The following is a 15211-nucleotide window of genomic DNA, read 5'->3' on the forward strand; positions in this document are numbered from 1 at the left end:
GTGGGGAAAGTTGACACAAATCAAACTGTATTGCTCTCAAACAGGTGGTGTCATGTTTGGTATGCCGCTTCGTGCAAGAAACTACGTCACCATGATGGATCCTTTCCTGGACAAGTATGGCAAAGTTCTGACGGGCGCTTTGTGTGTGACGTCACTTTTCCTCGATGTCTTCTGGGTTCCCTCCACCCTCATTGGCCTGGGTGATGCGCACACACACACACACACACACACACACACACACACACACACACACACACACACACACACACACACACACACATGCATAAAGAATGGTCAGATGTGGTTGTAATATAGCAATAATTTGTATGTTTGTGACACAGGTGTGACCATGAGTGTGGTTCTGGACCTTTCTTTCAATATTTGTGTTTGGATCTCAGCGGGGGTGGCCATCACATACACACTGCTGGGGGGGCTCTACTCTGTGGCCTACACTGACATCATCCAGCTGCTCCTCATCTTCATCAGCCTGGTCCGTTCACCTGTCTGCTACAAACTGTGTGTGTGTATGTGAGCTTCTAAGAGTGTGTGTGTGTGTGTGTGTGTGTGCAGTGGGCTTGTGTTCCCTTCGCTATGACGAGTCAACACGTGGTCAACATCGGCTCCACACTAATGAACAACACGCTGCATGCTCCCTGGATTGGCAGCTGGAATACCAACAACTTCTGGATCCTTCTGGATAATTTTTTCTTTTTGGCAAGTGGACACATACACACACACACAGGGCTGGTGTTGGTGAAGGCCCCTCCCTACCATGAAGGGGTGCTGTGAAATGACATAAAGATGGGGGGCGGGGCTTGTCGTCTGCCTGACAGGCGCTGGGCAGTCTGGGGTATCAGTCCTTCCACCAGAGGACGCTGTCAGCGGCATCTCCTGCAACGGCCAAGCGTCTGTGCTTCATCGCCGCCTTTGTCATCCTCATCTTCGGCATACCTCCCATCCTGCTGGGGGCGGTGGCGGCATCCACAGGTAAGACTTCCTATCACCTGGACAAAGCGCATAAAAGCGTCGTGAGTGTTTTTCCCGCCAGACTGGAACGCAACATCGTACGGTTCTCCATCACCGTGGGAGCGGGGGGAGGCGGCGCTGGTCCTGCCCATGGTGCTGCAACACCTCACCCCCCCTTACATCTCCATCCTGGGGATCGCATGCGTGGCCGCTGCTGTGATGTCATCTGCAGACTCCGCCCTGCTTTCTGCGGCGTCCGTGTTCTCATCCAATATCTACAAGAACATCCTGAGACCGCAGGTAAGGCGGGGCATCAGACAGGTGAGGGTGGGGTGTGACTTTCCCGCTCTTCTGCTTTTAGGCATCCGAACGAGAGATCGAGTTTGTCATTCGCCTCACCGTAGTTGTGGTGGGCGTGACCGGGGCAGCACTCACCAAGCTGAAAACCAGCGTGATCCTGTTCTGGTTCGTGGGCGCCGAAGTGGCCTACAACGTCATCTTCCCTCAGCTCGTCTGTGTTGTCTTCTTCCACATCACCAACGGTTATGGTGCCATCATAGGCGGTGTGCTGGGCTTCCTGATTCGACTGTTGTGCGGTGATCCGCTGATAGGCCTGGCGCCTGTCATCATCTTCCCGGGAAGCACTCTGGAGGACGGGACTCATGTGCAGCATTTCCCGGTCAAGACTTTCGCCATGCTGTGCTCCCTCGCCGCCATCTTGTTCTTCTCTTTCTTGACATCTCAGCTTTTCAACAGAGGACTACTTCCTGTACGCTGGGACGTCTTCCACGTGACCGCCCAGACGGCCGCCCCCACACAGCAGCGGCACGGGTGTGCAAACGGCAGTGCAGATGCTTCTGAGCACATGATGAGTAGCTTGCATCCACCAGGGGGCGCCACCATAGACCTCAAGGACAAACTATGATTCAACATCAACTTTATTGAGGATAACTAGTGACTTTGGTATTACTCACACTGAACCCTCATCAAATTGATTCACTTGACTAGTAGAAGATAACATGATCTCATCAATAAAATGGAATTGCGTCAACGAGAAGGAAGGTAGAATGTTACAATGGTCCCTCATCAGGTGGGAAGAAAAACATGGGCAATTACCCAGGGCGGCATTCTGTATCCAGCCGGCCAAACTGTTAGAAAATAGTGCTAAGACTGATCGGAGTAAGTACACGATTCCGTAAACTTTTCCTCTGGAATTTGGATTCAATAAGTGGAAACAATATTGCATATAACACAAAATTCATGACCATGCTAAATAAGGGTGCCAGATTCAGACAAAAAGTGTCACCGTATATGACTAAAAACAGCAGCACTTTGACTATTACATCCTGTCTGTACAAGTAACGCCTTAAAAAGGCAGTCAAAAGTAATCATTTTAACTACAGCAAAGCATACTGGGAAATGCAAAATCTGCCCATTCCACAGTTGCAAACTATTCCTGGTTACACATTTCACGGATTGTTATGTTTTTGTGTTGAAATAATTTTCGCTTTTGCCAAACATCGAGAGAATGATGGTGGTTGATTGACAATAACTTTATTAAATTGAACAACTACGGCATCCACGTACAATTAAGTGCCAAGGAGGCTTGTCTTTGTGTTCACAACACTGTTTATTTTTCTTAAAAAATACAAATAAAAATGTTGATGCAAAAAAATATGTGCTTTGTGCAATAAAAAAATAAAATACTCAACGGCAGTGCAAACAAATAAGAGCTAAAATATAAAGAAAATAAAAATGTATATAAAATTTTGATAAATGTGCATTGAGAAACTTAAGAATTCACCCTAAATATGACATATATTTAGTCACGCCCTGCAAAAGGAACAGTGAACTGACACGCCAGCCAATAAAAACGGACTGAACAGGTATTTTAGGTGCGGTGATCTCGTTCATTCAGGTTCTCAAAAAAGAAGTTCTTTTGACCCGTTCGTTCATGACCGACACACTACTTGTTTGCCAAGCGCTAAATAAACAGAATAACAAGGAAGCACCGTGAGGTTTACCGTGTGACTTCAACCAAGTAAACTAATAGAGTAACGCCTCTCCTCATGCCAAAACGTTGAAGTGGTTAGAACCGCAGTAAGGTTTCGGGACAGGCAAGTAATCACAAGTAAAATAATAGCCGCTACATTAAGTAAAAAACCAGCTCGGAAAGTTCGACGACGGCCGCCATTATCAAGTGTGGAGGACACAAGAAAGAAAGGTACAGCTTTTGATGAAAGGAGACAACAAGGAAGTTTTGATCTCGCTCAGATGACACTAATTGTGAAAGTCAGCAGGATTTGTGTCATAGATCTCTACTTATGAACACCTGTTAAAGCGGATGCTGTTTAACGAGCACAATGGCAGACGCATCACAGAGAGCCGGAGGCTGCAGTACCAGAACTGACCAAAAGAGGGCAGTAAACAGAAAAAGGTTTGAAAGATCACTTATCAAGGCATGTGAAGGCAAGAAGATCGTGTTTAACAGTATCAACGAACACAATTAATCGACTTGTGGTGGAAAACAAAAGTCCAGACATTATTGATGAACAATTAATAGAGTGTACAAAGCTATTGAAGGAGTTTTTCCATATGAATGAGGATGTGTTATTGCTGTTGCCTGAAGAATGCCAAAGAATGAACATGAACAGTTCATCAAGTTCATAAATAACACAGAAGAATGGATAAAAACAGCAAGAAAACATTTCCAAAATGATGTTGATCCAGAAGATAGTGTTGTCTGCTGTTGACGTACAAGCATGTGATGCAAGAAGTAATGTGACAAGCAGTTCTCAAGATCATCTCGAGCTTCATCCACAGCCTCCTTTATATCATCGATGTGACGACTGGAGCAAGCGGAGCATGCTGTGTTGCTTGCACGTGCAGCATCCTTGAAACATTGACAACAGTTGAAGAAAGAAGAGTGTGAATTAAAGGTAAGGAAGGACCAACTGGAGATGGATGCGGCAATTGCTGCTTCTGCAGCAAAAATAAAAGGCATCGGAGGACTTTGAATATTCAAGTCATAAGAGTAAGTAATACAGCGGCACATCCTGAGTTGAACGTGACCGATCCACAACAAGGAAACCCAAATCCAAGAGTAAAAGTTGAAAGTGCAGAGGTAGGCTCCAACCAAGCGAAACAGAACTTTTCAATAAAAATCCTGATTTGTGTGAAGTGATGTTGAAGCAGAATGGCATCACAGAAATGTTGGTGAAACAGCAGAAACTGGCATACTTGCCGCAAAGAGATGTCCCAATATTTCAGTGGTTACCCACTGGAGTTTCGGTCATTCATGAGGGCACACAATTGATCACACAAGTCATGACAAAACTGACCGTGACGGTGACAGACTGTACTATCTCGAGCAGTTCACTCGAGACTTGATAAGAGGTTTCCCAGCACATGATTCCTTACCAAGGCTACAGTGTTGTTGAACAACTGTTGTTTTATCACTATGGGAAGGAGTACTAACTTGCAACTTGCTACATGAAAAGAACTTTTAACTGGCCACAAAAGAAGCCAGATGATGCTAACGCTCTTCACAGTTATTCACTGGATGCAACAATACAATGCAAGACATTAATGAGCCTAAAGAAATCGAAAACCCAGCTCACCTTAGGACAGTAATATCTAAGCTGCCATACAAAATAAGAGAGAAGTGGAAAGGTTATGCCTTTGACATTTGCCGACTTGGTCGGATTCATAAACAGAGAAGCTAAAGTAGAAAGAGATCCAGTTTTTGGTGAAATAAAAAATTTTGAGGACAAGGGAAAGACTTGTGCAAACTCAAGAACGACAAGAGTATCAAGACCAAAGGGAAGTACATTCGCTACAAGTGTGACTTCAGGTTAACTGAGCATGCTAAAGACCTCTTATGCCGTACCAACAGGTCTTTTCAGAAACCCTGCAAGCAGCCCATTCTGGACCAATGTAGCCAGATTAGAAAACAGCCTTACAAAGACAAGAGTGACTTTTTAAGGGTGAAAGGCTTGTGTTTCGGATGTTTGTCGCCAAGACATCTGAGCAAGGACCGCAGAAAAAGGGCTTCATGTGACTACTGCTGTAAGAAACATCTAAGCATGCTTCAGACACAGACAAAGACACAGTTGTCAGTAGTCAAAGAAACACTACTGAAACAGTCACCCATGAAGAATCATCAAATGTCGCAGGTGGGATCTGTGGAGCTACCGGGACCACAACTGATGTGTCATGTCAAAGAAAAGCAACATGCGTTCATGAACAACGGAAACCAAGTCACGTTTTGTTCTGAAACGTTGAGAGAGTTTGACGTTGAAGGCAAGAAAACTCCGATCCTGCTTCGCACCATGGGCCAGGTAAAGTTGTAGTCGAGCTACAGACCTTCTGGGATGGAGGTATGTGGTTTAAAGGAACCCGTTTCCATGGACTTGCCAGAGATCTACACGCATAAAGACGTTCCTGTTTCATGGGACCAAGAATGTTGACCACATCTTCACAATGTTGACTTGCCACAGATTGATGCAGACTTTGGACTTTTGATAGGATGTGATGTTTATAAAGCTATGGAGCCTTGGGATGTTATTCCCGGTGAAGACAATGGTCCATATGCAGTGCCAACTACTCTTGGTTGAGTCATAAATGGCCCTTTGAGAAAGAATATCATCTTTCCATCTGAAAACAAGCTAGATATTTTTCTGTGAACCGCATTTCTATTGCAGATGCCGAAAACATGACTGTCCAGAAATGGTTTGTGATGAGAAACAAGAAGATGTCCAGTTTATGAAAACTGCTAGAGAGCTGCCGAGCTGCCGCAAGGCCCAACATTTGACAAACTCACTTGTTGGAGTATTAACAAGATTCAGGCATGATCACATTGCTTTGATGTCAGATATAGAAGCAATGTATCATCAAGTCAAGGTTCCACCAAAGGATAGTGACCTCCTTCGATTCGTCTTGTGGCCAGATGGAAATTTGAGTGAACCTTTGCAAGACTACAAGATGGTTGTGCATTTGTTTGGGGCAACATCCTCCACATCTTTACCAACTTTGCACTCAGAAAATAACATTTTCTTCATAGGCTCTTAATAACCTTTATGTAGATGATTGTCTTGTCAGTGTCAACTGAAGCACAGGCATGTGACATGGCGAAGGACAGCAGTGTGCAAGTGTGGAGGATTTCATCTTACCAAGTGGATGAGCAACAGCAGAACGGTCACTGCCTCCATCATACCTGAGACACAAAGAGCCAAACATGTTAAGGATTTGGATTTAACCCATGATTCATTTCCTGATGAGAGAGTCCTTGGAGTTAATTGTTGCACAGAGACAGACGTGTTCAAAGTAAAGGACACGGTCCTCTCATTCGTGAGTGCAATATATGACTTTGGGATTTATATCACCTGTCATTCTTCCAGGAAAGATCATTCAACAGGAACTTTGTGACAGAAAGATCTCCTGGGATGAAGAAATGTTGATCGATCTGGTGAAAAGAATAAGAAAGTGGATTCTAGATCTCACAAGGCTGGATGGCTTCACAGTGAAGAGATGTGTCTGAAACCAAATGGATTTGGAGCAGTCACATGAGCACAACTGCATCATTATCAACAAACGAAATAGTGCATCCGTCCATACATATACAACATACTATGCCGTGAAACAAGGGGTGACAGGACGGGATGATTGGGCAATGAAGGGGGGCAAGAAGGCGCTTAAATGAACTCTTAAGACTAGACTCTTAAATGAAGGAGCACAGTGTGGGACTGTTAAAAAAAACCTTGACATACAAGTAAAAACATTGTTCACACACATAGACACAAGACCAGCGCCACGAAGGAAAATAGCCAATACGACCAGCCAGGCTACCTGTAGCCACCCGTCATGCCCGCACCGGGGGGATATAGCGAGGTGTTGGATGAGGAGGTGGGGTGAGTGCCTGGGACACTTCCCCTGCGCAACCTGGAGCTCAATTCGCAGGGTGTCATTGCGATACATAGCAGTTGCCATGGAGAAGTCGGTGGTGGGCCCAGAGAAGAGAAACAACAGGTGTCCGTGAAGAAATAATGGAGGGGTCAGAGCGTCCCGCTGCAGCAATGTCTTGGGAGAAGTTGTTTTCACAACTCGACCTTGGTTAGCCGTGGTGGGGACGCCGAAATCCAGATTAAGAATATTGTTTGGGTTAGTTCAGAACAGCCTATTGTCCATTCTGGTCTTCTCATTGATCCAACTGCTTATGCAAAGCCGAAATCTTCACCAAGATGGCATCCTTGTTGTGATTGGCAGTCACAGTCAGAGTGTGAATGGCTTTGCCCACCAAATCATTCACGATGGGCAGCTGTGGGCCTTCATCATACGAATTCCGTGAAACACCAGGAAAGTGCCCAATCCAATCAGCAACAGACCTGTTATCATGGTTCTGAATCGGTAGACGTCTTTGATGGGCCCCTCTATCATCAACCCTGTCTTTGTGCTCCCCAATCTTCCACCTTCCCTCATGACATGTCCGGTGAGTCCTCGAGACACCGGACTGGTTTCCTGCTCAGACCTTGCACTCCACTTTCACAGCTCTTTTCACGTTCTCGTTCCTGTTGTTGAAGTTTCTGCTTGAAACCAGGCACTTCCTGCCTTGAATGTATGCTGTGACGTTTTTGTACTGGGTGTTTATTTCATGTTATTTTGTTTCCATTCAGTCACCTTCTCGTACAAGATGGCCGTAAACATTCCAGGAACCATTGCCATGTTCTTTTTCTACCTGATGGTGTTTGGTATCGGAATCTGGGGTTTCTTGAAGGCCCGGAGGGAAAAGACCAAACGGGCAACCTCCTCCCTGGAGATGTCGTTGCTGGCCAACCGAAGCATCAGCTTGTTGGTGGGAATCTTCACCATGACGGGTGAGGCTCTTTCCAGCAGAACCTGGTAGCATCTCCTGGTGACCTGGTGTCTTCTTCCCTCCTGCAGCCACGTGGGTGGGAGGCGGCTTCATCGTTGGCCTGGCAGAGATGGTGTACACCCCCTCTATGGGCGTGGCCTGGGCTGCCGTGGTGACGCTGGGATACAGCGCTTCTTTTTTGATTGGTGACCACATTTAACATAAACACTGTCAATCAACTGTTAACTTGGAAGAACACATCCTAGCAGCTGATTGGTCCTCATGGAAGGGGTGGGGAAGCAAACTGTATTGCTCTCAAACAGGCGGTGTCATCTTCGGTGGGTTGCTTCGTGCAAGACACTACGTCACCATGATGGATCCTTTCCTGGACAAGTATGGCAAAGTTCTGACGGGCGCTTTGTGTGTGACGGCACTTTTCCTCGATGTCTTCTGGGTTCCCTCCACCCTCATTGGCCTGGGTGATGTGCACACACACACACACACACACACATGCATAAAGAATGGTCAGATTTGGTTGTAATATAGCAATAATTTGTATGTTTGTGACACAGGTGTGACCATGAGTGTGGTTCTGGACCTTTCTTTCAATGTTTGCGTTTGGATCTCAGCGGGGGTGGCCATCACATACACACTGCTGGGGGGGCTCTACTCTGTGGCCTACACTGACGTTGTCCAGCTGCTCCTCATCTTCATCAGCCTGGTCTGTACACTTGTCTGCTACAAACTGTGTGTGTGTATGTGAGCGTCTAAGAGTGTGTGTGTGTGCAGTGGGTTTGCACTCCCTTTGCTATGACGAGTCAACATGTGGTCAACATCGGCTCCACACTAATGAACAACACGCTGCACGCTCCCTGGATTGGCAGCTGGAATACCAACAACTTCTGGATCCTTCTGGATAATTTTTTCTTTTTGGCAAGTGGACACATACACACACACACACACAGGGCTGGTTTTGGTGATGTGCCCCTCCCTACCATGAACGGGTGCTGTGAAATGACATGAAGATGGGGGGCGGGGCTTGTTGTCTGTCTGACAGGCGCTGGGCAGTCTGGGGTATCAGTCCTTCCATCAGAGGACGCTGTCAGCGGCGTCTCCTGCAACGGCCAAGCATCTGTGCATTATCGCCGCCTTTGTCATCCTCATCTTCGGCATACCTCCCATCCTGCTGGGGGCGGTGGCGGCGTCCACAGGTAAGACTTCCTATCACCTGGACAAAGCGCATTAAAGCGTCTTGAGTGTTTTTCCCGCCAGACTGGAACGCGACATCGTACGGTTCTCCATCACCGTGGGAGCGGGGGGAGGCGGCGCTGGTCCTGCCCATGGTGCTGCAACACCTCACCCCCCCTTACATCTCCATCCTGGGGATCGCATGCGTGGCTGCTGCTGTGATGTCATCTGCAGACTCTGCCCTGCTTTCCGCGGCGTCCGTGTTCTCATCCAACATCTACAAGAACATCCTGAGACCGCAGGTAAGGCGGGGCGGGGGGATCAGACAGGTGAGGGTGGGGTGTGACTTTCCTGCTCTTCTGCTTTCAGGCGTCCGAACGAGAGCTTCAGCTCGTCATTCGCCTCACCATAGTCGTGGTGGGCGTGACCGGGACGGCACTCACCAAGCTGAAAACCAGCGTGATCCTGTTCTGGTTCGTGGGCGCCGAAGTGGCCTACAACGTCATCTTCCCTCAGCTCGTCTGTGTTGTCTTCTTCCCCATCACCAACGGTTACGGTGCCATCATAGGCGGTGTGCTGGGCTTCCTGATTCGACTGTTGTGCGGTGATCCGCTGATGGGCCGGGTGCCTGTCATCATCTTCCCGGGAAGCACTCTGGAGGACGGGACTCATGTGCAGCATTTCCCGGTCAAGACTTTCGCCATGCTGTGCTCCCTCGCCGCCATCTTGTTCTTCTCTTTCTTGACATCTCAGCTTTTCAACAGAGGACTACTTCCTGTCCGCTGGGACGTCTTCCATGTGACCGCCCAGACGGCCGACCCCACACAGCAGCGGCAACGGTGTGCAAACGGCAGCAACGATGCTTCTGAGCACATGATGAGCAGCAGAAGCTGAATGAGAAGCTAGCATCCACCAGGGGGCGCCACCATTGACCACAAGGACAAGCTTTGATTCAACATCTTCTTTATCGACAATAACGACAGGGCTTAAAGTATTCCGGCACATGCCGGATCTCTGGCGTTTCATTATGACCAACAGAAAAAAAAGGATACTCATTGTAACGATGCGGTAGGGCTCTGAATGCAGTTATAGCTCCTCCCCCAAACCACTACTGTCCAATCCTACTATTATGCTGCGTTCAAAACAACTCTGGGAAAGATGTATGTTTTTGTGTGCTGTGCTCCAAGAAGTGAACTAGTGTACTGCGCTATAGGGGTGGAGCCGAACACGAATACGATATTTGGAACGGCACAAATCTTTTCTTACGAATAATTCATTTAAACAAATATTTTTTAAATGTTTGTATTCGGAAACAATTAAGAAATATCAGAAAGCTGCATTTCTCTGTGAGAAACTAGTTGCAATAATTAGTTGCTATTTACTTCTGCAGTTGGGGTTCCCCTGTTGGCTCTGTTAGCATTAGCTTGCTAATGTTAAGGGTGTTGAAACTTTAATCAGTTAAGTAAGTAAGGCTTGGGAACTTGTGTAGAATTGGATGCACTTCTGGCTAGAATGTGGTACCTTTAAGTTATTGGGGGGTGGGGTCATGTTGACAATGATATTTTAGTAGTTTTTGGTTCAGACCGATTGTGTGACAATTTGTGATTTGAAGAAACATGTTTGGTGGGGGTTGGTGGGGGTTGGTGGGGGGCTGTCCGGGGGGCGGTGCAGGCCGTCTCTCGTGGTGGTGGGTAGACGGGGTGCCGTATTTGGTGGGTGGCAGGTGCCTGCTGCTGCCGGGGGGCCTGCTCAGCTTCCCTCCACTTTTTATTACTCCATATGATACATACGCACACATAGGTCAGCCCTTTGGTGCAGGCCTATTTTTAATTGCTGCTGGGGGCCTGAAGTCTGCGGTGGTGGATGCTGCGGGGACCGGGCTGTGTGTTGGGATGGGGCCTGATCTCGCTCGTGGGGACGGTGGCCTGGGTAGCGTGTGGGGGTGGGGGGCATGCGCCTCGGAGTCTGGCCTGCCAAGGGGGCCGATGCTCTCCCGGGCATTTGGGTGTCTGCTACCACTGGTCTCTATGCTCTGCTGCATCGCTTTCCTTGTCTTTGCCCGTCCCCGGTGGATGGTGAGGTCCGTTGGTGGCCACCGCCCTGGACTGCGGCAGATGTTGTCCAATCGGAGAAGAACTCCCACTCCTCCTGTAGTTGGATGCCGCTGGTGACCTCCTGACCTGCAAAAACTGCAACAGATCTCTCCCCCATCCCGTAACTCATGGGGGTGTATGTCTGCTTTGCACAGACACTCTTTGTTCCATGTCTGTGTGTAACTAAACCAGTAAAACGAGTTCAAATAAATTAATCAGTCTGATGTGTTCCACGACTAAGTGTTGTCTATATCCGGGCATGTGGGTCTATCAAGCCAAAGTGCAGGATGAGTATAATAAACTAAAACAATATAATGAATAATTACCTTCACAATCCAGCCATACATTGACCAGAATACTACATACTGTAGTACTTATATTTCTACACTTTTTGAATAAGAACAGACCATAGTCCACTAAACAACCATGATTGGAAAAAGTAATTCCCACCAAGCACATATCATTTCGATAAGATCTCAATCATTTATTAGTTCTCACTGTTTCCTGTTTGTGGTATACATTATCATTATCACATGATATACCCCAAATGACAGAAATATCAACATATTTCTATTTTGAGGTGGTGATCTATTTGAGTTCATGCAGCACATTAATTAGGCATCATCTTCATTCATTCTGAGCAAACATTCAAGTTCTGCATGTAATTTTAGAAACCAGTTTGCAGTCTGAACAGGAGCACACCAGATTCCCTTTCACAGGTAAGATTGAAAAATACCCTTAGAAATATTGTATTTGGGCTCTAATTTCGTAGACCAGGCGCAGCAGGAGAGATGGGCGGTAGGGGCGATGTGGTGTGCTGGATGTGAGTGGAGGTGTCTTTCTAAAATGTTGATTTGGGGCGACAAGCCATTTATTTAGGGCGGGGGGGGGGGGGGGGGGGGGTGTTGCACTGTCAGCTGCCATCAGGTTGAGTTTGGGCGTGATGTTTCAGATGTGATGGGACAATAAATTAAAAAAAAAAAATACATGCTGGTTCAGAAGCTTACATTAAGATGAATATGGCTTAACCACAATATATATATATATATATATATATTACAAATGCACTTTATATATATATATATATATATATATATTACAAATGCAGTGTTATTTGCATAATTATGCAAATAATTATGCAAATAATTGTTTTTTAAATAGTTGGTTTTTTTTACCAGCTCACCACAAAATGGACCTCAATGTATAAAAAAAACAACACAATAGCCACGTATACATGGACCCAAATATTCCAATTCCATTCGGGTTATTTGCTCAAACTGAAAGAATGTAACCTTTGTATACACCTCATTCCGAAAGAAAAGTGCCAATCCGAATGAATATATATATATATATATCGGACTCACAGGGGTGGAATATTCCTTTCCCCAATCCGATTGAGGTATCTTGTACCCGCTCAATCGGAAAGTTGTCAGACTGCGTTCTTCTTTGTGGTGTTTTTCTTCTTCTGTTGTTTATTCCATCTGTGGAACAGAATCTAAACCCTTCTATACGCCATTCACAAGTCCAGTTTTATTAAAAAAGAAAATAATTCTTCTTTTCATGCCGCTGTATTTTAGCTTAATTATGAAATATTGGCAAGTTTATCTTTTCCTGTTCCCGGGTGCGTTCTTTCAGCGAATGCTGAGATATGACGTAACACGCAGCTCGAGACGTTCTTCGATTTAAAAAAAATGGAGGCAAGCAATCGGCACTGGACTGCTAAGGAATGTTTGTTTTTGATTCAAACTAAATTTCAAGACTGGAAGAACAAAAAACTGGCAATACGGAGTTATTCCAACAAGTGAAAGAAAAACTGGAGGAAGTCGGTATCACATGATGTTGGTGTTTACGCTTTACTGCGCATGCCCCATTGACTATTCTGGTTGATTATAGTGGCGCATGTAGACGCGCGATTGGAATATTCCTTTCCATGTATACCATTGCTTTCGGAAAGGTCATTCGGAAAGATTCCATTCGGAAATAGAAAAACTCCTCATGTAAACGTGGCTAATGTACAACACGTAGACATTAGTCAAGTAAATTGGCCATCATTGACTCTTTAAGCAAATCATCTCATGAAATATAATTGTGACTAACATTATAAACTTTTGCAAAACACCTAACAACTAAGCGGAATGAAAACAGGGTGTTGCCAAAATGAATATTGACAACTCGGAAAAATTTGAATGCTCAAGAACAGTTAGTTTACAGAACTGGAACTGTAGTGCAGTCAGGCTATAGCTTATACTTCATTTCCAAACACACTATCTCACTTTTCAGTCTTCAGTCTGGCGTCTTCAATGACGTCAATAAGAGCAATCTGCCAGGGCTTTGAAGCTCAATTTACCGTTTAAAATATGCTTTTCTTTCTCCATTTCTGCTCAATATTTGGTCCTACTTGTGTTCTCACCTTCACATCGACTGCAACACCGCTGGGTTTTTCCTCAAACTACAGTGTAACCTGAGGGTCAAACAGGACATATGTACATTTACTGCATGTTAAACAAAATGGCGGTTTTATAGTGATGATACATTCAAGCGCATTCAGATATTAACCAATCAGAAGAGAGAAAAATGCTAATGTTACTGTACACCTGAAAGATGGCAGTGTGAGTGATTAAAGAAACATCCCCATTATCAATAGTGTGATATGGGCCAGAAAAATCAAAATTTGATGAGAAAAAAAACATCTAACAAACACATAAATGTACATGTACACAGTACAGCTGTTGCCTCTCCACAACCAGGAGAGAGTTCTGCATTGACTCCTTGATGACTTGACGCATATAAACACCTTCAGGATATATTATTCTCTCAAAAATAACAACACTTCAGATATAATAAGATGATTACATCAACAATTACCCATTTGTTTCCACACATATTTCAATTAGCCTGCTTCATGCTATCAAGGCTTGCTAGCATTAGCCATGTCGCTAATGTTCAAATGCTCTACAACACATTGTTTAACAAACATTTTGCATTTTGTTTACCGTAGCAACTTTCTAAACTCTTTACAGCCGTTAGTATAAATTATATAATACTTTGTACTAACCTGTGGTACAGAATAAGGAAGACAATCCAAGATGACTTGACGTAAATTCACCTTCAGGATTAATTCTTCTTCTGTCGTTTTGTCACCTATTCTATACCACCATCGCTGCCAGCGCCCCCTAGTGGACGTCGCGGTATTACACCCAAACGCCAACAATGGAGATTTGGTTATTTTAGAAACAAACATATTAAAAAAAATAGTAGGGTGTCTTTTTTTCTTTTACAATTGAATTTTATATGTATGACATGAACTATTACTACTCTTAAATGCTTTAAAAACATATTTATGCATTTTTAACAGTTTTTTAAACCATATCTTATCTTTTATGTACCTTACACAGCCATGCCAGAAAATTAAGACTTAATTAATACAATTTCATGGAAAAAAAATACTGGATTCTAAGTTGTAAATGTAGGTCGGTGCTTCTGATAGTGTTCAGGTCAAGATATTGCTGACCCTGAATAAACCCGACTGGTGTCTTATAAATCATTTTGTGGTTTGTTTGTGACATGACTGCAGGGTTTTTCAGAGATGTAATAAGAACCTGCGGCCAAATGACTCAACAGCAGTGACATCCGGTGAGGCACTGACTCATTTGAAGTTTATTTTTAAATGTTTACACAGATAATATTAGAAATAGTAATACCAGAGAGTAACCAAGAGAAGAAGATAATAATTGATTTTTGTTAAAAAGTTTGGGTTTTCTTAGTCTACTTTATTTTATTTTTTTCCAAAAATGGATCTTAGGTTAATTGGCCACTCCAAAATTGTCCATAGGTATGAATGTGAGTGTGAATGGTTGACCAAAGACAACTGGGATAGGCTCTGGCATACCAGCGACCCTAGTGAGGATAAGCGGCATAGAAAACGATCTCCTGAAGCGTATTGCACAAAACTAAACTTAGCCTCCAAGTTTATCCTGGACCATGGTGACTTATTCTCTGCAGCTCGCCTGCTCCAGACCAGGCTAATAATTTTTTTTCCACATCATCCAAATATTATAACAGTAATCATGTCATTTGCTGGTTGACTTTTAGTTTTTGTATTATTTATTAGCAT

The 15211-nt window shown here is 44.7% G+C and overlaps 2 protein-coding genes across 2 annotated transcripts; both read left to right on the forward strand.

Moving 5' to 3' along the window:
* Positions 1-10: 10 nt before the first annotated feature.
* On the forward strand, positions 11-2565 carry LOC131110062 (high affinity choline transporter 1-like). The gene is made up of 6 exons (XM_078793932.1): positions 11-200; positions 342-490; positions 571-714; positions 834-987; positions 1049-1266; positions 1328-2565. The coding sequence occupies exons 1-6, from the start codon at positions 53-55 to the stop codon at positions 1889-1891; spliced, it is 1377 nt and encodes a 458-aa protein (XP_078650058.1). The 5' UTR covers positions 11-52; the 3' UTR covers positions 1892-2565.
* A 475-nt stretch (positions 2566-3040) lies between these two features.
* LOC131110092 (high-affinity choline transporter 1-like) lies at positions 3041-10138 on the forward strand. Its single transcript, XM_078794328.1, has 9 exons — positions 3041-3190; positions 7638-7838; positions 7906-8022; positions 8140-8295; positions 8389-8537; positions 8606-8749; positions 8874-9027; positions 9089-9306; positions 9374-10138. Exons 2-9 carry the CDS (start codon positions 7655-7657, stop codon positions 9896-9898), a joined length of 1647 nt encoding a protein of 548 aa, XP_078650454.1. The 5' UTR covers positions 3041-3190; positions 7638-7654; the 3' UTR covers positions 9899-10138.
* Positions 10139-15211: the final 5073 nt, after the last annotated feature.

Source organism: Doryrhamphus excisus, linkage group LG10 (genome assembly GCF_037039965.1).
Source record: "Doryrhamphus excisus strain RoL-2023G ecotype Guam linkage group LG10, RoL_Dexc_Guam_v1.1, whole genome shotgun sequence".
NCBI lineage: Eukaryota > Metazoa > Chordata > Actinopteri > Syngnathiformes > Syngnathidae > Doryrhamphus > Doryrhamphus excisus.